Source organism: Myotis nattereri (genome assembly GCF_964212035.1).
Source record: "Myotis nattereri genome assembly, chromosome: 12".
Lineage (NCBI taxonomy): Eukaryota > Metazoa > Chordata > Mammalia > Chiroptera > Vespertilionidae > Myotis > Myotis nattereri.
In genome coordinates this window covers 53,681,875-53,707,729 of record NC_138087.1, presented here as the reverse complement: position 1 = coordinate 53,707,729, position 25,855 = coordinate 53,681,875, and the positions used below count along the sequence as shown (strand labels likewise).

Below are 25,855 nucleotides of genomic sequence, written 5' to 3'. Positions count from 1 at the left end.
CAGACTACAAGCTAGGAGAGCAAGACATCAGTCAGAAAGAGGGAACACTCAGCTAGGCTTAAGGCCTCTTCATCGGGGTGAGTGCCAGAAAGAGGGAGGTGGAGCAGGTCCAGTAAGAAACCTGAGCTAAACATGTCACCCTCTCAGAAGCTCTGGGGTGGCTTCTGTGTTCCATTAATCCATCTAGGGATCTGAACACCTTTATCCCCAGTAACTTCAAGGTCACCTCTTCAGGCCAGGGAACGACCTGAAACTCAGCTGGGAGGGAGAAAACTCATGGATTCCTCTGACTACCTTTTTTTTCCTCTTCTTTTGCACAGATGTCCCCAGACCCCCCAGCCCAGGCCCAGCATAAAGGCTGTGAGGGGGGGCCCCCCTGACACAAGGGGGTCTTCATGCGCCACGTGCAGGCGGAGCCGTCTCCATCCTCAGAGCCAGAGGCTGGCCCTTCACAGCCCGCAGTCAGGCAGGGGGCCCGCCAGGGGGGCCTGCTCATGGGCTACAGCCCAGCAGGAGGGGCGACATCCCCCAGGGTCTACCAGGTATCCATCTTTTCCTCTCCAGCTGGTGCCTCTGAGCCTCACAGGGCCCTGAAACGGTCATCCCCACTTACTGAGGGTCCCCGGGAGCTGAAGAGAGGCCCTGGGCTGGGGGTCAGAGAGGGACAACCCCCTGAAGAGCCATCTACTGTGGGGCCGTTGGGCCCAGAGGGGCTGGGGTTGGGGCTGGGTGTGGCCAGCCAGCATTTCTGCCATCATGGCCTGTGTGTTGTAGAACAGGGAGGTAGCTCCACCTCACCTTGGACTTCAGGGGCCCAGAGTCTCCCCTGGCCCCCATCAAATGCTTCCTGCAATACTTTGCACACCAGAGACTGGGCTTCCCCGGATCCCGGGGGACAGGGGTCCCGTGGGGAATCCCCAGGGCGAGCCCCTCCAGGCCAGCTGCACACACTTGACACTGATTTGCACAGTCTTGCACAAATAGGGTGTAAGAGCCCAGTGGCTGGGGTGGGCAATGGGGGCAGCCCCTGGCCTAGGGAATGCCCTGGCACTGCCAATGGGCACAGTCCCGAGCACACACCCCCTGGCCCTGGACCTCCAGGCCCCTGCCCCACCAAGCGAAGGCTGCTTCCTGCTGGAGAAGCTCTGGATGTCAGCTTTGAGGATGAGGGGCCAGCCCCTCAGAAGCGCCGGGGAACCCTGGGTCACCCTCCTGCTGCCAACAGTTCTGATGCCAAAGTCACACCCTTCTGGAACCACCTGCTGCCTGGGCCCAAGGAGCCTGTGCTGGTAAGCCAGGAGAGGAGGTGGTCTACTATTTTTTAAAATTTATTTTAAATTATAATTGACACAATATTATATTAGCTTCAGCTATTCAACATAGTGATGCAACATTTATATACCTTACAAAGTAATCACCACAATAAGTCTAGTAACAATCTGTCACTGTACACAGTTATTACGTTATGACTCTTCCCTGTGCTATACGTTATATCCCTGTGACTTATAACTGGAAATTTGTACTTCTAAGTCCCCTTCCCCTTTTCTGTCTAACCCCCTATCCTCCTCCCCTTTGGAAAAAGGTGAGGGCCCGGGGGAATGTTTCTATAGAGCTCGTGATGAGTCCCCACTTCTCCAAATATATCTGGCCTCCACCCAATCTTTTTCTTCAATCTTTGTTCTCCATAGGATCCAACAGACTGCAGTCCTATGGGACAGAGGCTGAAAGGTGCCCGTCGCCTGAAGCTGTAAGTGCCCAGCTTCCCTCTTTGTCCTGTTCATGGAAAATGGGGACAGAAGTCTATAATCCTCTTTCTCACTCCAGGGTAGAAGGCCCGGGTAATGGTAAAGGGTGGGGCCTAAGAACATGAGCAGACATCCCAGAATACCTCAAGCCAACCCACTCTGTATCCCTGCCCTACCAGGAGCTCCCTTCGAAGCCTCCAGAAGGGCCCAGACCTGCTGAGCCCCCCCAGTGCCTCCCCTGTTCCTACCCCCGCAATCAGCCGTACCCTGTTGGGCAACTTTGAGGTAGTTACCCCTGGATTCCATGATTGGGGCGTTTTGGGGGAAGTGGGATGGTGGAGTGTGGCTTGGATGGGTAAGGAGAACAGCTGGCATCTCCTTCATAGTGTGTTTCCCCACCCTAGGAATCATTGCTTCGAGGACGCTTTGCACCATCTGGCCACATCGAGGGCTTCACTGCAGAGATTGGAGCTAGTGGATCCTACTGCCCCCAGCATGTCACGCTGCCTGTCACTGTCACCTTCTTTGATGTTTCTGAGCAAAATGCCCCGGCCCCCTTTCTGGTATGACCCGATGTCAACCCAAAATCAGCTCTTAAGGAGGAGGGATTGGGGGCAAGAGGTATTCTTTAGGTGTTCCTCACCTAGAAAAGAGTCAGGGCAGTAGGGACAACTCTAGTGGGGGACAGGGCCAGGTCCCAGAGTGAGACTGTGGAGCTGAATGGGTATTCAGGGCTCTCCCAATGCCCATAGGCTGACGGCTCTATGGCCTTCCCAGGGCGTCGTGGACCTGAACCCCCTGGGGAGGAAGGGTTACAGCGTGCCCAAAGTGGGCACCATCCAAGTGGTGAGTTTTCCCTGAGGGGGAGTGGGTGTGGGAGTGGGGAGAGGAAAACAGCCCTTTGGCCCTACCAACCTTGCTTGTCCTGCCCCCAGACCTTATTTAACCCCAACCAGACTGTGGTGAAGATGTTCCTTGTGACCTTTGACTTCTCGGACATGCCTGCTGCCCACATGACCTTCTTGCGCCATCGCCTCTTTTTGGTGCCTGTGGGTGAGGAGGGAAATGCTAGCCCCACCCACCGTCTCCTCTGCTACTTGCTGCACCTCAGGTGAGAATAGGGCCCAGGGGCAGCTGGGGAGACCCAGGCATCCTTTCACCAACACATGTATCCCTTCCCTGAAGAGGATCTCTCCTTGCTTCTCTGCTGTCTGGATCCATATTGTGATCACCCTTTCCTCCCCCAGGTTTCGGAGCTCCCGCTCAGGCCGCTTAAGCCTGCATGGAGACATCCGCCTGCTTTTTTCCCGCCGGAGCCTGGAACTGGACACAGGGCTCCCCTATGAACTGCAGGCTGTGACTGAGGCCCCTCACAATCCACGTTATTCACCTTTGCCCTGATTGCCAATGCCCTGAACCATGTGGGCCAAGGACCAGCCCATCCTGCTCCATCCTGGACAAAGCAAACACGTGGAGAGGTGGCAAGAGACCCTTCAGGCTTGAATTAAAGCCCTCACCATACGTATGCCCAAATTGATTATTTGGGTATTTAAAGCTTCTGATCCTTACCACAACCTGCCCTACTCTGGGTTCTCCACGTGCCTGCCCCCTCCCTTGGGATTTCCAGACCAGCTAGGGAGTGAGAGGAGGAACTGGAGGTATCCTGAGGTTGTCCCAAGTCCCCAGGCAAATCATGCCAACATTGCCTCCCTGCCCTAGGCAGGGGCCACTTATTATTTTATTTATTTTTAATTAATAATTTATTCGGATTGGATTGCCTTGGTAACCTTCCAAACCCAATATTTGGCATTGCTCCACCTTCTTCCCCACTCAGATATTGCTCCAATTTCAGGAATTGAAGAGGCTGATGTTGGGGCTGAAGGAGAACTGCTCTCCCTCAGCTGAGGGCAGAGAGGTTATCCCAGAAGGACTGAGTTACTAGCCAAACACTCAACTTCTCCTGTCCTTCCCTACATTTTTCACTTCCTCTATCCTCTGACCCCTCTCTGAAAGCAACTTATGTGTGTGTGTGTGTGTGTGTGTTTGTGTGTGTGTGTACACAAGCTTGTGTGTATGGTATGTGTGTGAGAAAGAGAACATGCATGCATGTGCACACACATGGGGTTAACTACCCCTCATCTAGGGCTCCAGACTCCAGTTGTCCCTCTCCTGCTTGTGTCTCCTTGCTTTGGGGTCCTGACTGAGGAAGGTGTTCAGGGGACAGAGTCAGGGCCAAGGATCAGGATCCTTCCTCTCACCTGGCCAGACTCTGACCCACCTACCTCAGCTGGGGTGAAGGGCACCCCTCAAACTCAATCATGTGGTTCCCAACTACCCCATATCCCACTCCAGACTCTGACAGCCTTAGCCCTGACTCCTGGGGCTGGGCTGAGGGGAACAAGCATTTGTTGAAACTTGAAAAACAAAACACCAGAAAAATTGTACCTGGTACTTTTTTTTTTTTTAGAGAAAAAAAAAGAAAGAAAATAAATTCTTGTTCGGAAACTTGAGCTAAGCTGTACTTTTTCTTTTGAGAGCATGGGAATGGGGAGGGAGGGCCAATCTGAAGTTGGGACTCTGCCCTTCTTTCAGGAAAGGGGGTCTGAGGCCATGAGGTCTTAGGTGAAGTCCTGCAGAGCCTCAGGGTCTGGTCTTGCCTCTTCCAGTTAATGGGGTTAGGAGGTAGGGAAGATTTAGTCATAAAAGTTGAACTCTCTGTGTACACGAATTTTTGTACTAGTTCTGTTAATGATTTTAGCCCCTCTGAGCTTTATTGCCCTGATATATAAAATGAGGGTCAATATGCAGGTCGCTTAAAGGATGTGCCAGAGCATCAGGGATGTGTGCAGGGTGACATGTTCCAGACAAGGCTGAACCAGGGCTCTGCTGGACTCTATGCAAGGGTATCAGACCTGGTAGACCCTGACTCGCGGAAGGGGTAGAAGAAGCTACGGTGCCTTGGGAAAAGAGGGAAGGGGGAAACCTCAGACCAATTACCGGACAATGTTAGGCCCAGTCACCATGGCAACAGGAATGGGGTCAGTCCCCGGTGGGAGGGCTGGGTATATCACAGCAGGACTGCCAGAGAATGTCACTATGGCAACCGGCAACCGTGGCTACGAGTCAGCTCCAATACCCTGGTCGTTATGGTGACCGATGGACGCGGTTATAAGCTCAGCAGGGTAAACTGTCTCTCTCTTGCGGGGGTAAGAACTCGGTGGGAGGTGTCTCTGGGCCACCAGCACACGGAAATAGCCTTCATTTTGGTCACCGCGCCCGGGATCTTCAGCTGGATCCGCGAGAACCATAACAAGCTCCACCCTTGGGCCCTCTCTAGGTCTGCGTTTCCCAGGAAACACCTTGAAGCACGCTTCTGCCACGTAAACGCTGATTGGCCGAGTATGAAATGAGTGCGGGAGCCAAGAGGCGACCGGAAGTGCATCCGGAGGAGTGGACATACAGGAGGAAAAAAGGCGTAGGTCCGCCTTCTAGTCTAGAGCGGCCGCTCTGCTCCGCAGCTCGTTGGTTCCGGAGGTCTCCACGGCCGTGGGAAATGCTGGCGCGCGCGGCGCGGGGCACCGGGGCCCTTTTGCTGAGGGTAGGAACAAGGCAACCTCCCTGCAAGGGTTGGGCTAGAGATCACGCGGGTCCTTATCAGGGAAGGAGAGGGATTCCAAGTTCGGTTCGAGAGCTGGGGTCAGAGGTCATGGTCCCCACGTGAGCCCTTCTCGGGCGGCGTAGGAAGATGCCTCCCGAACCGGCGCCCAGCCGGCCGGGATGTCCGCTAACCCCCGTCTCCCTGCAGGGTTCCCTGCAGGCTGCTGGCCACGCTCCGCGCCGTGCCTCCTCGGGATTGCCCCGAAACACCGTGGTGCTCTTTGTGCCGCAGCAGGAGGCCTGGGTGGTGGAGCGAATGGGCCGATTTCACCGCATCCTGGAGCCTGTGAGACCCTCTTCTGCTCACCCTGGGCCAGCCGGACTCCCAGTTCCCTCACGACATGGCGGGGGTGGTGACGAGAGCACCTCCTTGGGGCCTGCCCTCACCTTTGGCTTGCAACTCCCTAGGCCAGACCGGCCGGAGCCCAGGCTGCTGACAGTCAGAACCATGCTCCCACCTCTTCCTGTTGCCCTAGCAACCTTCATTCGCGGGAATCTCCCCGACCCACTCCCAGCTCCACCCTCTGCAAGGAGAAAGATAGAGTCTGCTGGCCCCCATTCCCTTGATTCTCCCATCCATTCAGAGGACAAACTTCTCATCCCTATTCTCTTGGGCTTCCCTACCATTGACACCCCCAGCCTTCTGCTTTTCTGGGCATGTCCATTTGTTGATTCCCTACCCATTCCAGGCCTAGCTTGGATACCAACCCCACATCCTTCTGAAGACATATGACTCTTCTTCCCAGGGCCTGAACGTTCTCATCCCTGTGTTAGACCGGATCCGATATGTGCAGAGTCTCAAGGAAATTGTCATCAACGTGCCTGAGCAGTCAGCTGTGACTCTCGGTGAGGGGTGCAGGGTGACTTGGGTGCTCTGAGGTCATTAGGATGTGGTTGCTGGAGACCCAGAGCTTTAGGAGAAGGAGCTGAATGGGACCTGCAGGTCTGATCTTCCTCCTTTTCTCTCCTGCTCCTGCACTGCAGACAATGTAACTCTGCAAATCGATGGAGTCCTTTACCTGCGCATCATGGATCCTTACAAGGTATCTGTCTTCTGCTTTATTCAGCTCCTGATGTGCTCTCCTCACTGAAGTCCTGCACCCAAGCTTCCTACACTGTCCATATTCCTTTCAGGCAAGCTACGGTGTGGAGGATCCTGAATATGCTGTCACCCAGCTAGCTCAGACAACCATGAGATCAGAGCTTGGCAAACTCTCTCTCGACAAAGTCTTCCGGGTAAGGGGATCTGAGCCATAGTTAGGGTTTGAAGACATAGGCTTGGCACTCTTCAGCCCTTTCTGGGGGTCAAGATCAACCCTAGATCCTTCTCAGCTTAGACCCCTGATGAGTGGGTTGAAGCTTATATCTATTTTACACCTCTCTTCCTCCAGGAGCGGGAGTCCCTGAACGCTAACATTGTGGATGCCATCAACCAGGCTGCCGACTGCTGGGGCATCCGCTGTCTCCGTTATGAGATCAAGGATATCCATGTGCCGCCCCGGGTGAAAGAGTCCATGCAGATGCAGGTAGGGCCCAGGGAGGACTTCCCATGCTCTGCTTGTATGGGAACCTGGACTCCCCTATTGTGATGGGTACAGTTGCAGGTCTGTGTAAGAGTTTTACTCTGGTTTCTTGTTGATTGGTGTTGCTGGGGGATTGCAGGTGGAGGCAGAGCGGCGGAAACGGGCCACAGTTTTAGAGTCTGAGGGGACCCGAGAGTCAGCCATCAATGTGGCAGAAGGAAAGAAGCAGGCACAGATCCTGGCCTCGGAGGCAGAAAAGGCTGAACAAATAAATCAGGCAGCAGGTCAGCAGAGGGTAGAGCCTGAGGGAAGAGCAGGGCATGGGTCTCTAAGGGTAGGTTCTGGGGCAGGAGCTTGGGGGGATGGGGTAACCTCACCTCATGGGTCTAGTTCTGTCTCTTTTCTTCCAGGGGAAGCCAGTGCAGTTCTGGCCAAGGCCAAAGCGAAAGCTGAAGCTATTCGCATCCTGGCTGCAGCTCTGACACAACACGTGAGAGGCCCCTCGGTGGGAGTGGGAGACAGAAATTGACAGTGGAAAAGGTTCTCTTATCTACTACCCTTGGGAGAAGTTTCTGCCTTTGTGGGTTTTATTGAGCCAGGTTATATGATCTCTGGTGATATGCATATCCTCTTTCCAGGAACCAGACTTTTCCTCTCCACTCCCCCTCCCCACCCCACACCCTTCTCTAAGTCTGTGATCTCTGATTGTATCCCTCCTGTGGCCACAGAACGGAGATGCAGCGGCCTCTCTGACTGTGGCCGAGCAGTATGTCAGCGCGTTCTCCAAACTGGCCAAGGACTCCAACACTATCCTGCTGCCCTCCAACCCCAGTGATGTCACCAGTATGGTGGCTCAGGTTAGTGTGCCCTGAGGATCTGGCACAAAGCACCAATGCCAGAAACCGAGACCCTACCACCACCAGCACCATTTATATACCACACGCAAGCATGTCAGACTCTCGGCCCGCTGGCTATGAGTTTGACATGCTTGCGAGGCTTTCAGCGTGCCCTGAGATCTAGACCTCCCTTCATTTCCTCTAGATAATGAATCTCTAAGGATGAGATACTCCCCTCATCCCTTGAGACAGGGACGCTCTTAAGACTTCCCCCTCCCCCACCCCAGATATTTGTATAGTATTCTGTGTGGCCCTGCTCTGGTAGTTTGTAAAATTCCTAGAACTTGACTCTAAAGCTTATGAGACTGACTTTTGAGAGAGGGAAAAAGGAAAAACAAGCCGACTAACCACAGCCCCACCTTTTTTTTTTAGCTTTTGGTGGGTTGTGATATACCTTCTGCCATATGTCCTGATGGCTCTCTCTTCCTCTTCTTAGGCCATGGGTGTGTATGGGGCCCTCACCAAAGCCCCAGTACCAGGGTCCCAGGACTCAGTCTCCCGTGGGAACAGCAGAGATGTCCAGGACACAGATGCAAGTCTTGATGAGGAACTTGATCGAGTCAAGCTGAGTTAATGGAGCTGGGCTTGGCCAAAGAGGCTGGGACAGAGAAGCAGTACTCCCAAACTCTGGCTCTAGCCTCTTTGCTGAGAATTTGGTTATTATTTTTTTATTTGAACTTTAATCATGTAATAAACTGGCCAGTGATAAACCAGAAACTGTCCTCTCTGATTGGGAAATGATGTTGAGAAAATCATTATTGTTTTCCTTGGATGTTCACTCTCACCCTCTAGTGCAGGGGTCCTCAAACTACGGCCCGCGGGCCACATGCAAATACAAATATTGTATTTGTTCCCGTTTTGTTTTTTTACTTCAAAATAAGATATGTGCAGTGTGCATAGAAATTTTTTCATAGTTTTTTTTTAAAATTATAGTCCAGGGGACCCTTTCCCTCTCCCCACGTGGGAGTCTGTACTTGTTCTTCAATAAATCTCCACCTTTGCTATAAATAAATAAATAAATAAATAAATAAATAAATAAATAAATTTATAGTCCGGCCCTCCAACGGTCTGAGGGACAGTGAACTGGCCCCCTGTTTAAAAAGTTTGAGGACCCCTGCTCTAGTCCTTTCAGGTCTTGGAAGCCAATCCTCTGTAAGCAAGAATGAATCTGATATAATAGAAAATCACCCTTTTGTTTTCAGCAGAAGCTGTGGGATAGGGTGGAAGGATTAAGCCACATGTTCCCTGAACTGCCAGCTGGGAGGATAGTTCCTTCCTGCCAAGTGTTGGGCTGTGAATTTGAGCAGGTGTTTGGGGGGATTTTAATGGCAAAGCGGATTGCTCTGGCAGGGCAGTACTGCTGAATGCCTGAAGGGTCTTCAGGGAGACTGACACTTACTCATGTATTCAAAAACATTTAACGATGTCTACGTCGAGCCACGCTCAGTGCTAGACATGGTTTACAAAAACAGCTGAGACTCAGCAGCCCGGTTTCAGAGTACCAGGTCAGGGAGGAGACGAACAAGGAAGCACAGAGATACAAAGTGGTACGTGCTGTAAGGGAGGAAAATTCTGGCTGAGAGATCCTGGAAAGAAAAGCATGTCAGCATGTGGGCAGCAAAGTTGCCAGCGCTGCCATTGAGTTCAGGATGGAAAGATGAATGCGGTCACCAAGCTGGGGTTTGGGGGTAGAATATGCCAAGGCCCACAGCTCCAGAGAAATGGGAACATTCAGAGTAATTTGCTGTGGCTCAGAGATGGGCTGTTAGGGGGGTGTGACTATATGGCAAGGTCCAAATCACAGAGTCCTGAAGAGTTTGGACTTTACCCTTCAGGTAGGGGGTAGGAGAGCCCATGAAGGGTTTTTCCCACTTCCCATGAAGAACTTGAAGATTCAGGTAACTACCTTAGTGTTTTAGATAATAGCTGTTTTGCTGCAATATGGACAGGGGATTTGAAGGAGAAATGGGAAGCTGGACAGACTAAGAAGGCTGCTTCAGTGATCCCTGAGAGGGTGTTGAGGCCTAAACATCAGGATGGAGGTGGAGGGATAACTGGACACATTTCTGAATTAGAATTTATTCATTTATCCATTTGGTAACTACTGAACCCCAACTATATGCCAGACACCAAGGATATAGTAACGAAGAAAAAAAATTCTCTGATCTCAATGAGCTTACATTCTATTTGGAAGGAACAAACCATTAATAAGATGTATAGTATTTCAGATGCTGGTGAGTTGTGCTAAGGAAGGGAAGGAAGATGGGGCGCTAAGGGGTGGGGGTGTGGGGGTCTGTAATTTTAAATAGAGGGTTCCAGAAAGCCTCACTGATGTTACATTTGAATTTAGACGTGGAGATGAGAGGAATCAGGGAGTGAATTTGGGCATCTGGGAAGAAAGCTGACGAGATGGATTGCAAAAGCCCTGAGGCAGAGCATCTCTGTCTTATAACTGGAAGAGCAAAGGAGCTGTAGTGGATGGAACAGAATTAAGGAAACAGAAGTGACTCCTAGATGAATCAGGGAACTGGGGAGCTGGTGTGTAGACATGTAGGGCCACTACAAGAAGTTAGGTTCTACTCTGGTATGAAAAACCAGAGAGAGATGTTTGGCTTTTAACAGTAGTTTTACTGTGATGTAATTCACATACAATACAATTCACCCACTGAAAGTGTAAATTCAGTAATTTGCAGCATATTCAGAGTTTTACAACCACCACAGTTTTAAAACATTTTCACCACTGCTCCCTCATCCCCACCCTGCCACAAAAACCCTGTGCCCATTAGCAGCCACTCTCCTCTCCCCCAGCCCTTGGCAACCACTAGTCACTTTCTATCTCTCTAGATTTAGATATTCATATAAATGGAATAATGTAATATGTCATTTTGTGATTGGCTTCTTTCACATAATGTTTCTGAGGTTCATCCATGTAGCATTCCTTTTTATGGCTAAACAATATTACATTATATAGATACTAGAGGCCCGGTGCACAAAAATTTGTGCACTCGGGGGGGAAGGGGGGTCCCTCAGCCTGGCCTGTGCCCTCTCGCAGTCTGGGACCCCTCGGGAGATAACAACATGCTGGCTTAGGCCTGCTCCCGGGTGGCAGAGGGCAGGCCCAATCCCTAGGTGCAGCCCCTGGTCGGGCTCAGAGCAGGGCCGATTGGGAAGTTGGGGCGCTGCCCCGTCATGCACAGAGCAGGGCAGATTGGGAGGTTGTGATGCCACCCTCAGTCACGCTCAGGGTAGGGCCAATTGGGGGGTTGGGGCACCATCCCCATCACACTCAAGGCAGGGTTGATGGGGAGGTTGCGGCGCCACCCCCTGTCACACACAGAGCAGGGCCGATCAGGGGGTTGGGGCGCCGCCAATCTCACACTCAGGGCAGGGCCGATGGGGAGGTTATGGCTCTACCCCATCACACACAGAGCAGGGCCTATGGGGGGGGGGGGGTTGGGGAGCTCCCCCCTATCAGGCACAGAGCAGGGCTGCTCAGGGGGTTGGGGCCCCGCCCCCTGTCACACACAGAGCCGCAGGGCGATCAGGGGGTTTGGGCACTGCCCCCTGTCACGCTGATCCCGGTGCCGGGAGGCATATTACCGTTTTACTATATAGGGTAGAGGCCTGGTGCATGGGTGGGGCCGGCTGGTTTGCCCTGAAGGGTGTCCTGGATCAGGGTGGGGGTCCCCACTGGGGTGCCTGGCCAGTCTGGGTGAGGGGCTGAGGGCTGTTTTCAGGCTGGGAGTGACTGAAGTTCCCAGCCCCTCCTCTTTTTCTTTTTTTTTTTTTTTATTCTGGGCCAGCTTTACCTTGAGGCTTGGCTCCAGCTCTTAGGCCTCCATGGCTGAAAGTAGGTTTCTGGCCTTTGCTTACAATGTTGCGAATCTGCTGGCTGAAGTCTGGCGGGCTCAGAGGCCTGCAGCCGCAGGCGGGGAATGTTGGTTTCCTCCAACGATCCTCCTTCACTGAGGCAAGAAAGCCTCATATTAGTTTTAAGCTGCCTGGCTGCCGCCCGCCATCTTGGCTGACAGTTAATTTGCATATCTCGCTGATTAGCCAATGAAAAGGGTAGCGGTTGTACGCCAATTACCATGTTTCTCTTTTATTAGTGTAGATACCATATTTTGTCCATTCATTAGTGAAGGCTATATGGGTAGGTTTCACCTTTGGACTATTATGGATAATGCTGCTATGAACATTAATGTGCACGTTTTTGTTTGGATATATGTTTTCAGTTCCCTTAGGTGTATACATAGGAGTGGAATTGCTGGATCTATGTTTAACTTTTTGAAGAATTGCTAGACTACTTTCCATCCCAACAGCAGTATATGAGGGTTCAGATTTCTCCACATCCATGCCAATATTTGCTATTTGTCTTTTTTATTATAAACATCCTAGTGGTTATAATATATATCTCTAGTATTTCCCTGATGGCTAATGCTGAACAGCTTTTCATGTATTTATTGGTCATTCATATATTTTTGGAGAAATGTGTATTCAGATCCTTAGCTCATTTTTAGATGGTATTATTTGCCTTTTATTGAGTTGTAAGATTCAGTAAGAGACTTGGAGAGGGGGAATAATAAAATCTATCAGTTGGAGTCAGCTAAGGGAAAAGGGGAAAGCAAATACCATATATCCCTATTTTACAGATGAGGTAACATCCAATAATGACAGTGAGTGGAGGATCTAGTAGGGTTTAAGCGGTTTGACTCAGAGACCTAGCTCTTAGTCTTAACCAAGAATGGACAGCGGTTCCCTGAATTTGCCTAACTTTGTTTCTTGTACCCAATTCTCCTAAATTACTACAATCTCATCTCACATCAAACTCTTCCTCTTGCCAGCCCTGCGCTCCTTGCCGAACTTGCTCGCAGGCGCCGGCAGATGGCGATGTGGCCCCGCGGGCCGCTCTGTTCGGCGCGCGCACCTCTGTGGTATCAAGACCCAGGCGCCTCCGGAGCACTTCCGGGCGCCGTTCAAGGTGAGCTGGGGGCTCCGAGGCCCTCTCCTCGAAGAAAGGGAACTTTCCCACCAGCTCGCAGCCTAGGTGCCCAGGACTGGGGTTAGGCTGCCCAGGCGGAGGCCGAGTAACCACCAGAGGACGCAGAGCCGTTCGGACGACTGGATTCCCGGCGAGGCCCAACCGCCTCTATACCCCACCGGCGCTGCCCCGCGGCCCCGAGGAGGTCGCGCCGCGGTCCGGCGATCCTGGGTTTCCGGAAGCGGCTGTGACTGCCCCCCTGCGTCCCCTCGGCCCCGCCAGGCGGCGCCGTCAGCCTGTCCCGCAGGCTTCCCCTGTGGCTGCGAGCCCTGACCACCCAGGGGTGTTGAGGTGGGCAAGGTGAGGTGGAGAAACGGGCTGTCCGCGAGCAGGCTACCACTTGGAATAAGTCCCCCCTTGTGGACTGCTTTTCATCACTAGTGTCTCCTGGAGTCCGTGTGCGAATTCCTGTGCCCCGCTCCCAAAGATCCTGATTCAGGAGGTCTGGGGTGGGGGCCAGGGAATCAGCATTTTAAAATAGCCGCTCCAGGTGGTGCCCAGCCTGCAGACCTCACCGTCAGAAGCACCGGTGTCCCTGGTGGAGAGGATCAGTGCCCTGGGTTGGCTATGGAACTGCTTTATCTTCATCAAGGCTTCCAAGAGGAAGTGATTCTAGCTGGGCTTTCATGGAGGCACCAGAATACCCAGTGGTTCTTTGCCCCACAGTGATGCATTCTCTGCCGGCCGCCACCACCAGGATGCAGAAGATCTCGGTGCTGCTCTTCCTGGCCTGGGTCAGCTTCCTCTTCTACGCTGGCATTGCCCTCTTCACCAGTGGTTTCCTGCTCACCCGTTTGGAGCTCACCAACCATAGCAGCTGCCGAGAGCCCCCAGGCCCTGGGCCTCTGCCATGGAGGAGCCAAGGGGAGCCGGGGGCCTGCTGGATGGCTGCCCGATTCTCCCGGCTTGTGTTGGTGCTGATAGATGCTCTGAGATTTGACTTCGCCCAGCCACAACGCTCACACGTTCCTGGGGAGCCTTCCGTCTCCCTGCCCTTCCTGGGCAAATTGGGCTCCTTGCAGAGGATCCTGGAGATTCAACCCCACCATGCCAGGCTCTACCAGTCTAAGGCTGATCCTCCCACTACGACCATGCAGCGCCTGAAGGCCCTCACCACTGGCTCACTGCCTACCTTTATTGATGCTGGCAGTAACTTTGCCAGCTACGCCATAGTGGAAGACAATCTCATTAAGCAGCTCGCCAGTGCAGGTCAGTCTAGGCCTCTTTGGAGGCTAGAAGTACTTGGACAGGTTTCTCCTTTAGAAGAACTTCAGGTGTCTAGCTGCATGCTTGACATTGCCGGCGGGGGGGCGGGGGGCGGGGTAGAAAGAGGCCAGGTTCCTGAATGCAGGGGCACAAGTCTGGGCTTTGCCCCTCTGAACTTCCTACTGTGCGTGGGGTATGGTTTTACTTGGGGGCACTCTCAGTAAAGGAGCAGGAGAGAGACGAAGAGGAGATGTGGATCTGGACAGTGTCGCAAGTTGTCCATTCATTGACTTGGAAAAAGCAAGACACACCCAGGGAAAACAGCAGAGAGATAGCCAGAGACTGAGAGCTAGCAGAGCTTTTTGTAGGAACAAGGAGAGGTCTGGGTGGAGTATGGTTATCAGGAAAAGTTTCCGAGCAGAAAATTAGACTTTGAAGGATAAAAGAATTGCTGGATGGGGTTTCTTTGCCTTAAAGTACACGGTTGGGATTTCTGACGGGGTTTTAAAGGGCCTCCTCTCCTCTTTTCCCCTGCCCTGTTCAGGCTGTGACCCACTCTCATGCCCCTGCAGGAAGGCGTGTGGTCTTCATGGGAGATGATACCTGGAAAGATCTTTTTCCTGGAGCTTTCTCCCGAGCTTTCTTCTTCTCCTCCTTCAATGTCAGAGACCTACACACAGTGGACAATGGCATCATGGAACATCTCTACCCAACCAGTGAGCATAGGGCCAGAGGCAGGCCTGAGTTTGGGCGCTGGGAGGGCTGCTTCAGTCCCCAGATTCTGAGCCTGCCTGGGTTTGAGGAGTGGGCCGTAGTCCCTGTGCTCAGTCTTCTCCCCTTCGCAGTGGACAGCGGTGAATGGGATGTGCTGATTGCTCACTTCCTGGGTGTGGATCACTGTGGTCACAAGCACGGACCTCACCACCCTGAAATGGCCAAGAAACTTAGCCAAATGGACCAGGTGATCCAGTGAGTGTGGGATATTGGCTGGGAGATTGGGTTTGTCTGAGAATCTCAGGATAAATGGTCCCAAGAGGAAAAGTCCTTACATGGGAGCCTCTTTCCTGGTTGGATCTGTCTTCTCTAGGCCATTTTCTGAAGCTAGGGGTCTCATCCATCTTGAGTAGTTTAGTGTGTGGCTTTGGGCAATAGGGTTATTACTGAAGAGGTATCTCTCTAGGCCCTAATAATGGAAATTATGGCTGGGGTTAATGGGCCCCTGAGAAGAATCTTTATCCATCCTTACCTCCTGACACATTCTTGGCCCCCAGGGGAATTGTCGAACGTCTGGAGAATGACACACTGCTGGTGGTGATTGGGGACCATGGGATGACCAAGAGTGGGGACCATGGAGGGGACAGTGAGCTGGAGATCTCGGCCGCACTTTTTCTGTACAGTCCCACAGCTCTCTTCCTGCGGGCCCCACCAGAGGTGAGGCCTGAGTTGTGCTTTGGTTCCCAGGTATTCAACCCTTGTCATGATAATAGCCTCTATTTTAGGCCTCAAGTTGATGACCTCTTGGCATCCCCCATTCTCATTTCCTACCTACACCCTTATGTCTCCCATCCCAAACACTGACTTCAGCTCTGTGGTGAGCCTATTGACCCCCGTCCTTCTCCTCTAGGAGCCAGAGGTAGTTCCTCAAATCAGCCTTGTGCCTACGCTGGCCCTGCTGCTGGGCCTGCCCATCCCATTTGGGAACATTGGGGAGGTGATGGCTGAGCTGTTCTCAGTGGTTGAAGACTCCCAGCCTCATTCCTCTGCTCTGGCCCAAGCTACAGCTCTCTATCTCAATGCCCAGCAGGTAAGTAATGGGCTGGGTTTCCAGGCTACAGAGCTAGGACAGACGGGAAAGCATAATGACCCACTCTTGTCCTTTGTTTAGTCTTAATCTCACGTTCCATAGCCATGTCCTCCTTCCATTATCTTTCCCTTCCCCCCTGTCCTGGACAGAGTTTGGGTCCGATTTCTAGGTACCCTTTTTGGTAATAACTGTCTTTGCCTCTGTCCCAACATCTGATCTGTGCCCCTTGGCCTCTGACCTTTTCTGCCAGGTATTTCGATTTCTTCACACCTACTCAGCTGCTGCACAGGACCTCCAAGTTGAGGAGTTTCATCGGCTGAATAACCTCTTCTCCAAGGCCTCTGCTGACTACCTACGGCTTCTGCAGAGCCCCCAGGGGGCTGAAGCAGCACTACAGACTGTGATTACTGAGCTGCAGGAGTTCCTGCGGGGAGTTCGGGCCATGTGCATTGAGTCGTGGGCTCGGTTTTCTCTGGTCCGCATGGCAGGGGGTGCTGCTCTTTTGGCTGCTGCCTGCTTTCTCTGCCTGCTGATAGCCCAGTGGGCAACATCCCCAGGCTTTCACCTCCGCCCTCTCCTCCTAATACCCGTGGCCTGGGGTCTGGCTGGGGTTGTAGTGTGTGTTGGCCTTCTGGCAACTACTGAGCTGAAGCTGGATCCCTTGGTTCTAGGCGCTGTGGCTGCAATGGGTTCAGTCCTGCATATTCTGTGGAAAGCCTGGGCTGGCTGGGGGTCCAAGAGGCCTCTTGCAGCCTTGCTTCCCATTCCCAGGCCTGTTCTATTACTTCTGCTCATTCGCTTTGCTGCTTTCTTCTCTGATAGCTTTGTTGTAGCCGAGGCCAGGGCCATCCGCTTCCTTTTGGGCTCACTTATCTTGCTCCTGGTTGCCCAGCTTCACTGGGAGGGCAAGCTACTGCCACCTAAGCTACTCACAATACCCCGCTTTTCGGCCCCAACAGGCCCCTCACGGCACAAAGGAACGCATGCCCTGGGGCTTGGAGTTGGGTTGCTTTTGTGTATAAGGCTAGCTGGGCTTTTTCACCGCTGCCCTGAAGAGACACCTGCTTGCCACTCCTCTCCCTGGCTGAGTCCCCTGGCGTCCATGGTGGGTGGTCGAGCTAAGAATTTGTGGTATGGAGCTTGTGTGGGGGCCCTGGTGGCCCTGTTAGCTGCTGTGCGCCTGTGGCTTCGCCGCTACGGTAATCTCAAGAGCCCTGAGCCCCCTGTGCTCTTTGTGCGCTGGGGGCTGCCCCTAATGGTCCTGGGCACTGCTGCCTACTGGGCATTGTCATCGGGAGCAGATGAAGCACCCCCACGTCTCCGAGCCCTGGTTACTGGTGCCTCAGCTGTGCTGCCCCGGGCTGTTGCAGGGTTGGCTGCTTCAGGGCTCTTGCTGTTGCTCTGGAGGCCTGTGACGGTGCTGGCAGAGGCTACGATGGGTGCTCCAAGGATGAGGACTGTCCTCACTCCCTTCTCAGGCCCCCCCACTTCTCAGGCTGACCTGGATTATGTGGTTCCTCAAATCTACCGACATATGCAGGAGGAGATCCGGGGCCGGCTGGAGAGAACGAAATCTCAGGGCCCCCTGACTGTGGCCGCCTATCAGTTGGGGAGTGTCTACTCAGCTGCTATGGTCACGGCCCTCACCCTCTTGGCCTTCCCACTTCTGCTATTGCACGCAGAGCGCATCAGCCTTGTGTTCCTGCTTCTGTTTCTGCAGAGCTTCCTTCTCCTGCATCTGCTTGCTGCTGGGATACCCATCACTACCTCTGGTAAATACATATCTCAGCGCTGATTAATCCAAGGACAGTAGGGATATGAGTTTGATTTCAGGCTGGTGTTGCTTCTCAGGTTTTTCACCTTGACACAGGATCTCCTACCTCACACAGTTGGGAGGGTCTTTGTGATGTTCTCTCTCTTATCTGCTGTAACCAAGCTAATTGATTCCTACCATGAGCTCTGGGGCCAGCAAGGTTCATGAAGGAGGGAGACAGGAGTACTGTAAGACTCATTCTTAAGGAAATGCTGCATCCTCATGAGTGCATTTTCTGATTTTCCAGTCATGGGAGTGGTGAATTGTCCGTATATAATGTCATAGTGAGCAATGTGTATATGAGGGAGAAAAGAAATTGACCACAGAGGGGTTCAGATTAGAGTAATGAGGTTTTGTGTCTCAGAGGGCAGTAGAATAACAGAATATTGACGATAGGAGGTTGGGGTGATGGGCACGTGTGTGTATGAGAATTAGCATTGAAGTAGTAGTAGTATATGATCGTGGGGCGGTAGGCTATATGGATTAGGAAGTGGGATATGACTATAAAGAGGCATGTTTCTTTCCCCAGGTCCTTTTACTGTGCCATGGCAGGCAGTCTCTGCTTGGGCCCTCATGGCCACACAGACCTTCTATTCCACGGGTCACCAGCCTGTCTTTCCAACCATCCATTGGCACGCAGCCTTCGTGGGATTCCCAGAGGGTCATGGCTCCTCTACCTGGCTGCCTGCTTTGCTGGTGGGAGCCAACACCTTTGCCTCCCACCTCCTCTTTGCAGGTACCTCCTCACTCCTTTGCTTCTACTGTTTACTCTGGCTTTGCAGAAGGAAAGGAACCCCCTGGATTTGAGTGGGGACATGTAATTTTGTTGGATCTCTGGCACTCCTTGGCCTATGTTAATTGGACGCTGAGTGAACTAGGGTGGTTGAGGGCCAGGTTGCCAGGACCCTGGGTCCTCCACTGATTCTGCCCTGCCTTCCTCTGAGGCAGTAGGGTGCCCATTGCTCCTGCTCTGGCCCTTCCTGTGTGAGAGCCAAGGGTCCCAGAAGAGGCGGCAGCCCCACGGGAATGAAGCTGAGGCCAGAGTTGGGCCTGAGGAGGAGGAGGAGGAGCCGCTGATGGAGATGCGGCTCCGGGATGCGCCTCACCACTTCAATGTCGCACTGCTGCAGCTGGGCCTCAAGTACCTCTTTGTCCTTGGTATTCAGGTGGGTTCAGGGGGGAGATCATGGAATTAGTGACCTTTTCTCATGTGTGTGCATCACATTCCTTCTTTCATACTTTGCCAAAACCCTGGGAGAGCCTTGACCGAGGTACAGATAAGTGAAGTGGTTGCCCAAGGTTTGGGAGCTCAAATGGCAGTATTGAAACGTGAACCTAGACTTGGAGTGCTTCCTCTCTGCAAGCTGGATGTAGACCCTGTTGTTGCATTTGGGATGACTCCATTGGTGTTCTGACGGGAAAAGCTGAAGTGATGGCCAGGATTCTTTCCCAAGCTGTGGTCATGGATCCTCCTCCTTTCCTTCAGAGGCAGGCGTGTGATTGTGACGTCTTCCTCCACCTGGGAGGCAGAGCCTGAGTGTTAGCAGCACAAATGGATAGTGTTTGCCCAAGCCCAGTTTTTTTCCCCACTGGCACACAGTACTTCCTACTCGCTCATTCTTCACAGAGGCCGACAGCAACTCTGACCTGCTTCCTCCATCTCTTCCCAAGTAACTTGGCTCCTCCTCTCCTCCCTCAGATTCTGGCCTGTGCTTTGGCAGCCTCCATCCTCCGCAGGCACCTCATGGTCTGGAAGGTGTTCGCCCCCAAGTGAGTGGATTTTGCTTGAGAAGTAGAGGGTGAAACTGGGAACAAAGAATGAACATCCAGAGTGAACAGGGTTTTGCCTCAGCAGGGAAAAGGCTCTAGACCTACTCTCAGTGTCCCCTGATATTCTCCACCTTTCTTTGCAGGTTCATTTTTGAGGCCATGGGCTTCATTGTGAGCAGCGTGGGACTTTTCCTGGGCCTAGCTTTGGTGATGCGAGTGGATGGTGCTGTGAGCTCCTGGTTCCAACAGCTAGTTCTGGCCCAGCAGAGGTAGCCTAGGCTGTGGGTAGCCTAGGCTGTGGGTGCTGACTCCTGGCTGTGGGGAGAACTGGAGAACAATCTAGTCTGGCCTGTAAGGGTGCTGGATCATCTGCAAGAGAGGCTCAGCCACACCTCTTACCACCATGCAGCCAGGAGCTACTGGCATCTGGGACTTTATTATTTTATAATTAAAAAGCATAGTGATCTTTAACTCCTGTTTCAAATGCATCTTTGGGACTGGGGGTGGTCTCCAAAGTGGAATAAAATAATGTGAATGAGTGTGTTTGAGATGTGGGGAAGCCCCCACTGTCCTATATGGGCTAGCGGGAGTGTAAGTCACCCTTCCCACCTAGCACAGATGGGATCAGTTCTGCAGAACTGCTGTACCTAAGAACCTTTGGGAAATGGTTGCAGTGGTGTGAATTCACTTCCCCCAGCTCTTCCCAAATCATGCTTTGACTGTTAAAAAAAATGGCTGAAAAGACAAGCCCAGGCACCTTGGGGCACACAGACTTTCACTGCCTGAGTAGTGCCGTCTCCTGTACTGTGTGCTTCACTCCAGAACACCCTTTGCCTTCACTTCTGTGGAGGCCTCCCTAGTTTCCCAACCAGTGTTGCCTTTTATTAGACCTACTTGCCCAGCTTAAAGCATTCTGCTTTGTCCCATTGATTATTCCTAACTTGATGCCAAAACTGTATGAATCTAATGCTCCTCATATTTATCTCTTGTGTCCTCCATCCCCCTCCCTACTCCTGTAGCATGTGGAAGTGCTGACATGAAATCCCTGTGGAGATGTCCGTCAAAAGAGTGAGGAACAGGCTCTGAGGAGAAGGGTCAGGAGTGGGGTTTGAGGTTTGAGAGTACTCGGGACAGGATGAGATAAGACCACTGAAAGAAGAGTGGATGTTAAAACTGTAGGATAACATCCACCTTTACCTCACAAGGTAAGAAGAGAAACTGAGTAGCAGTGTTTGTGCAGTAAAGGCATTCACTGCTGTGGTAGCTAAAGGAAGAGTCCTGATTATTAATGGCCAACAGTCCTTCGTGCTAATAAAGGTCAAATAGGAAGATGATGAAAAGTGTACTGTTTCACGCAATTAGAGGATAGGACATTAGATCCTGGCAGGGATAGACTTAATAATGCAAGGGGAGAAGTTAGGCCCCAGCTAGCTTATAAGATGAATTAGAAAAAGTCCCTTACCCTCCCTCAATCTGGTGGACACAACTCCCAGGCATCATTTAGTGAGCAGACAGTGCCTTTGTGAAAAGAAATAAAGACCTTTTCTCCATCTCAAGACCCAGGGGAAGGATGTTAGGTACATCCCGCCTCCTGCTTTTCTTCGTTGGGAGCCCCCTTCCCTGGAGCCTCAAGATAATCTGATCTGCCAACCACTGTTTCCTTTTCTCCCAAAATATCTACAAGATTCTTTTAGAGAAAGACTTGTTAGCACATTGATTTATACCAGCGGTTCTCAACCTTCTGGCCCTTTAAATACCGTTCCTCATGTTGTGACCCAACCATAAAATTATTTTCGTTGCTACTTCATAACTGTAATGCTGCTACTGTTATGAATCATAACGTAAATATCTGATATGCAGGATGGTCTTAGGCGACCCCTGTGAAAGGGTCGTTCGACCGCCAAAGGGGTCTCGACCCACAGGTTGAGAACCGCTGGTTTATACTATTAAAAATTTGTATCCCTGCCTTTTACTTGACATCAGAGAGCCCCTTCCACACTAATTCATTGTGTTTATTTTAAAAAAGAGCTTTACAGAGGCACAATTTACCATAACATTTACCCATTTAAAGTATACAATTTAATGATTTTTAGTATATTCACAGAGTTATACAGCCATCACTACAATCAGTCTTAGAACATTTCACCAACCCACAAAGAAACTAGATACTTTTTCCTATTACCCTCCATGCCTCCCCCTGCACCACCAGCCCTAGGCGACCACTATCCTGACACTTCATAAAAATGTATGGCCTTTTGTGACTAGCTTCTTCCGTTCAGCATAATGTTTTCAAGATGCATCCATATAGTACCATGTATCACTACTTCATTCTTTTTCTCACTTAAAATTCACATAACATAAAATTAACCATTTAAAAGTATACAGCCTGGCCCTAGGCAGTTTGGCTCAGTGGATAGAGTGTCAGCCTGTGGACTGAAGGGTCCCAGGTTTGATTCAGTCAAGGGCATAGGCCCAAGTTGGGGGCTCAATCCCCAGTAGAGAACATGCAGGAGGCAGCCAATCAATGATTCTCATCATTGATGTTTCTATCTCTCCCTCTTCCTCTCTGAAATCAATAAAAATATATTGAAAAAAATAAAAGTGTACAATTCAAATCTTCCCTTAGGGAAAGGCAGGGGGTCTTATTGTAGTATGCAATTAGACAGACAATGAGCAGAACAAGGACAATGGGCCAGGTACAGAAAGTCACCTAGATGGAGAGCCCCAGGTGCCTAACAAAGGACCTCCCCTAAAATCATCCTTAAAACCCTTAGGATGGAGGACTCCCCATGCTTTCCCGCCCACTCCCTGCCCAGGCAGGTTACCTGGCTTCCTTTCTCCCAAGCTCCAAGGGCCCTTTACCTCTATAACTCATTTCCTAAGCCCATTTCTTCTAGGAATTACTTTTTCTACCTCTGTAATTTACCCAATAAATGTTCTCTTGAAAACAAACGAAAGTGTACAATTCATTGGCCCTTAGTACATTTACAAAGTCTTAACACCACTACTTCCAGAATATTTCCATCACCCCCAAAAGAAATCACTTATCCATTAGCAGTCACTTCCAATCCCCTTTGCCCCCAGCCTGTGACAACCACTAATGTGTTTTCTGTTCCTGTGGATTTGCCTATTCTGGATACTTCATATAAATGGATTCATATAATATGTGGTCTTTTCCGTCTGGTTTCTTTCACTCAGCCTAATGTTTTCAAGGTTCATCTATGTTGCAGTGTGAATCAGTACTTTGTTTTTTATGATCAATTCCATTGTATGGATATAGCACATTTTGTTTATTCATCTACTGATGGACATTTGGGTTGTTTGCACCTTTTACTTTTATTATTTGTATTATATATATGTATATAATATATATATATTATTGATTTCAGAGAGGAAGGGAGAGAGGGAGAAACATAAATGATGACAGAATTATTGATCGACTGCCTCCCACATGCCCCACACTGGGGACTGAGCCCACAACCCGGGCATGTAACCTGACCGGGAATCGACCTCCTGGTTCATAGGTCTACACATAACCACTGAGCCACACAGGCTGAGCAGATCCTTTGTTTTTTAATTGGCTTTTCTTTTTATCATTGAGTGATAAACATTGTTTATATATTCTAGATACAAGTCCTGAAAATATTCTATCCATTCTGTGGGTCATCTTTTCATTTTCTTTTTTTAAAAACATATTTTATTGTTTTCTTACAGAGAGGAAGGGAGAGGGATAGAGAGTTAGAAACATCGATCAGCTGCCTCCTGCACACCCCCTACTGGGGATGTGCCCGCAACCACGGTACATGCCCTTGACTGGAATTGAACCCGGGATGCTTCAGTCCGCAGGCCAACACTCTATCCACTGAGCCAAACCGGTCAGGGCTCTTTTCATTTTCTTGACAGTGTCCTTTGAAGCACAAAATTTTAAAGTTTTGTTTGTTCATTTGTCTGAAGGAGACTGGCAGCCTTACTATTTAGTTATACTGCTAATTAACCTATTTATATAGCACATAAAAATAAAATTTTAAAGTTTTGATGTTCATTTTATTCTATTTTTTCTTTTGCCATGTTGTTCTCTTCATATCATATATAAAAAACTATTATCAAGTGCTACAATTTAGTTTTAGACAATTTTCATCACTTCCACAAATTCCCTGTCTTTGTTTACAATCAATCCCCTCCCACTCTTTTTGTCTTTATAATTTATCTTTTCTGGACATTTCATATTAATGGAATGCAATATGTGGTCTTTTGGTTTGGTTTCTTTGACTTAGAATAAGGTTGTAAGATTCATTCATATTGGTACATTATCACTTTTTGCCTCTAGTTATTGCTGAGTCATATATTCCATTGCATGGCTATGATCTGATGGACATTTGGATTATTTCCAGTTTTTAAAAGCATTGTGAATATGTTTTTAAAAACTGCTGTGAGTGCCCTGGCCAAGGACTGAAAGGTCGGGTTGCAGCATGTACCTTGCTTGCAGGTTCCATCCTGTGCGGGAGGCAATAATAGATGTGCCTCTCTCACATCGATGTTCCTCTCTGTGTCTCTTCCTTCCAATCTCTAAAAATCAGTGGAAGAAAATATGTATCTTCAGTGAGGATTAACAACAACAACAAAAGAAACTGCTATGAGCATTTGCATACAAGTCTGTTTTCATTTCTCTTGGGAGGATTTTGTTAATATAAAAACATTCAAACCTATAAGGAATTTTTGTGAGTTTATTGAGCCAAACTGTCCACAGTTGCTAGGAAGCAGAATCTCAATGGATTGGGATAATGCTCTGGAGAATGGTATTTTTTCACCTTGTTTTATACATTACATCAAAGGAGGAGACGTAAGTGGGTTACATGAAATCCATTGGTGATAGATTAGGGAGGCAGGAGAAAGCAAAAGGGGGGGGGGGAACCTCTGGGATTGGATAAAAAGTAAAATGATAGACACATTACTTAAGTGGGATAGTTAGCAGTCAACAACATGATAACAATAACAATGAAAGAATTTGTGGTATCTGTCTTGGAGCCCAGGGTATTTGGTTGTGCCCTGAGGGGTCCAAAAAAAGTTACAAGTTACCCTGACATTTCAATAATATGTTATCGTAGATGCAAAAAGACAATAAACTCAGTTAAGGTAAAGGTTGACCTCATCAGGGAAGATACAGGCCTAGGAGGTGACTACCCACCATAACTGCTTTTAGTTAAAGTTTAATTTCAGACCATCCTTTGTGGTTACTTTAGGTCTTTGAGTTTGCAAGACTGCCATGCAGACCTTTAAGTTTGTCAGGTTAGCATGTGGCCCCTTTCGTCCACATTTTCTTGGAGTGGAATTGCTAGGTCATATAAGTTTATGATTAACTTTTAAAGAAACTGACAAACTTTTCCAAAGTAACTGTACTATTTTAAATTTCCATCTTTAATGTATGAGGATTCCAGTTTCTCCACATCTTCGCCAACATTTGGTATTATCTGTGTTTTTTTATTATAACTATTCTTTGTGTGTATGTGCATAATGGTATCTCATGGTTTTAATTTGTATTTCCCTAATGGTTAATGATGTTGAGCATCTTTTTGTGTGCTTCTTAGCTATTCGTGCATCTTTTCTGGTAAGATATCATGTTTTTTTTTCTGCCTGCTTTAAAATGCTTCAAGTAAGTCTTTTTATTATTGAGCTTTGAGAGTTACATGTTGTGGATACAAGTCCATTATGAAATACATGGTTTGCAAACTATTTTTTACCACTTTGTGGTTGTATTTTCTTTCTTTTTAAAAACGTATTTTGATTGATTTCGGAGAGGGAGAGGGAGAGAGAGAGAAACATCAATGATGTGAGAGAATCATTGATCAGCTGCCTCCTGCACACCCCACACTGGGGATGGAGCCCACAACCCAGGCATGTGTCCTTGACCAGAATCGGATCATGACCTTCTGGTTTATAGATAGAAGCTCAACCACTGAGCCACGTGGGCCGGGCTGTGGTTGAATTTTTTTGACGGTGTCTTTGTAGCATAAGCGTTTTTCATTTTAATGAAGTCCAACCTACCCGTTTTGAGTTGATTTTATGTGAGGTAATGGTCGCAGTTTTTTGTTGGTTGCACCCTGATATCCAAGTCTCCTGGCTCCATTTGCTGAAAGGATTGGGCAGGTACTATACCTGTGAGCAGCAGTGCAGGCTGCACAAACAGGGCCAGGGCGCGCTGCCAGCAGGCAGACTGCAGGCCGTCGAGCCGACTGTGGTGAGAGTGTTGATGCTCCATGGTGAACAGAAAAAGGATGGCCCGATTTCCCAGGGCCTTGGTCTCCTGTCGGTTCCTTTTGGAGACGCTTGCTTCCGGGCCGAACTTTTCTAGCTTCTCTCGGCGGTACTACAATTCCCAGAATGCATCGCACGGCCTGCCCTC

General features: G+C 50.1%; 3 protein-coding genes across 6 annotated transcripts; all 3 read left to right on the top strand.

Annotated features, from left to right (window-relative positions):
• Positions 1 to 395: 395 nt before the first annotated feature.
• Positions 396 to 4,255, top strand: ATOSB (atos homolog B; the record flags this gene model as incomplete). 2 transcript variants are annotated; one of them, XM_081102880.1, is made up of 7 exons in its annotated part: positions 396 to 1,289; positions 1,689 to 1,747; positions 1,925 to 2,030; positions 2,150 to 2,308; positions 2,523 to 2,591; positions 2,702 to 2,856; positions 2,993 to 4,255. In XM_081102880.1, 7 exons carry the CDS (start codon positions 396 to 398, stop codon positions 3,144 to 3,146), a joined length of 1,596 nt encoding a protein of 531 aa, XP_080959006.1. In that variant the 3' UTR covers positions 3,147 to 4,255. The 2 variants fall into 2 exon arrangements, with proteins under 2 accessions (XP_080959006.1, XP_080959005.1); XM_081102879.1 differs by having other exon boundaries at positions 2,681 to 2,856.
• A 582-nt stretch (positions 4,256 to 4,837) lies between these two features.
• Positions 4,838 to 8,538, top strand: STOML2 (stomatin like 2). The gene is made up of 11 exons (XM_081102847.1): positions 4,838 to 4,927; positions 5,083 to 5,343; positions 5,551 to 5,688; positions 6,149 to 6,248; positions 6,387 to 6,445; positions 6,537 to 6,638; positions 6,794 to 6,928; positions 7,065 to 7,209; positions 7,336 to 7,415; positions 7,654 to 7,782; positions 8,258 to 8,538. The coding sequence occupies exons 2-11, from the start codon at positions 5,152 to 5,154 to the stop codon at positions 8,393 to 8,395; spliced, it is 1,218 nt and encodes a 405-aa protein (XP_080958973.1). The 5' UTR covers positions 4,838 to 4,927; positions 5,083 to 5,151; the 3' UTR covers positions 8,396 to 8,538.
• Positions 8,539 to 13,493: 4,955 nt separating this feature from the next.
• Positions 13,494 to 22,023, top strand: PIGO (phosphatidylinositol glycan anchor biosynthesis class O; the record flags this gene model as incomplete). Of its 3 annotated transcripts, XM_081103331.1 has the most annotated exons (11): positions 13,561 to 14,071; positions 14,641 to 14,784; positions 14,914 to 15,037; positions 15,340 to 15,499; positions 15,693 to 15,872; positions 16,123 to 17,644; positions 18,215 to 18,421; positions 18,634 to 18,851; positions 19,385 to 19,455; positions 19,599 to 19,724; positions 19,781 to 22,023. In XM_081103331.1, 11 exons carry the CDS (start codon positions 13,561 to 13,563, stop codon positions 19,905 to 19,907), a joined length of 3,390 nt encoding a protein of 1,129 aa, XP_080959457.1. In that variant the 3' UTR covers positions 19,908 to 22,023. The 3 variants fall into 3 exon arrangements, with proteins under 3 accessions (XP_080959456.1, XP_080959457.1, XP_080959458.1); XM_081103330.1 differs by having other exon boundaries at positions 13,494 to 14,071; positions 14,613 to 14,784; positions 19,599 to 20,179; XM_081103332.1 differs by having other exon boundaries at positions 19,599 to 20,179.
• Positions 22,024 to 25,855: the final 3,832 nt, after the last annotated feature.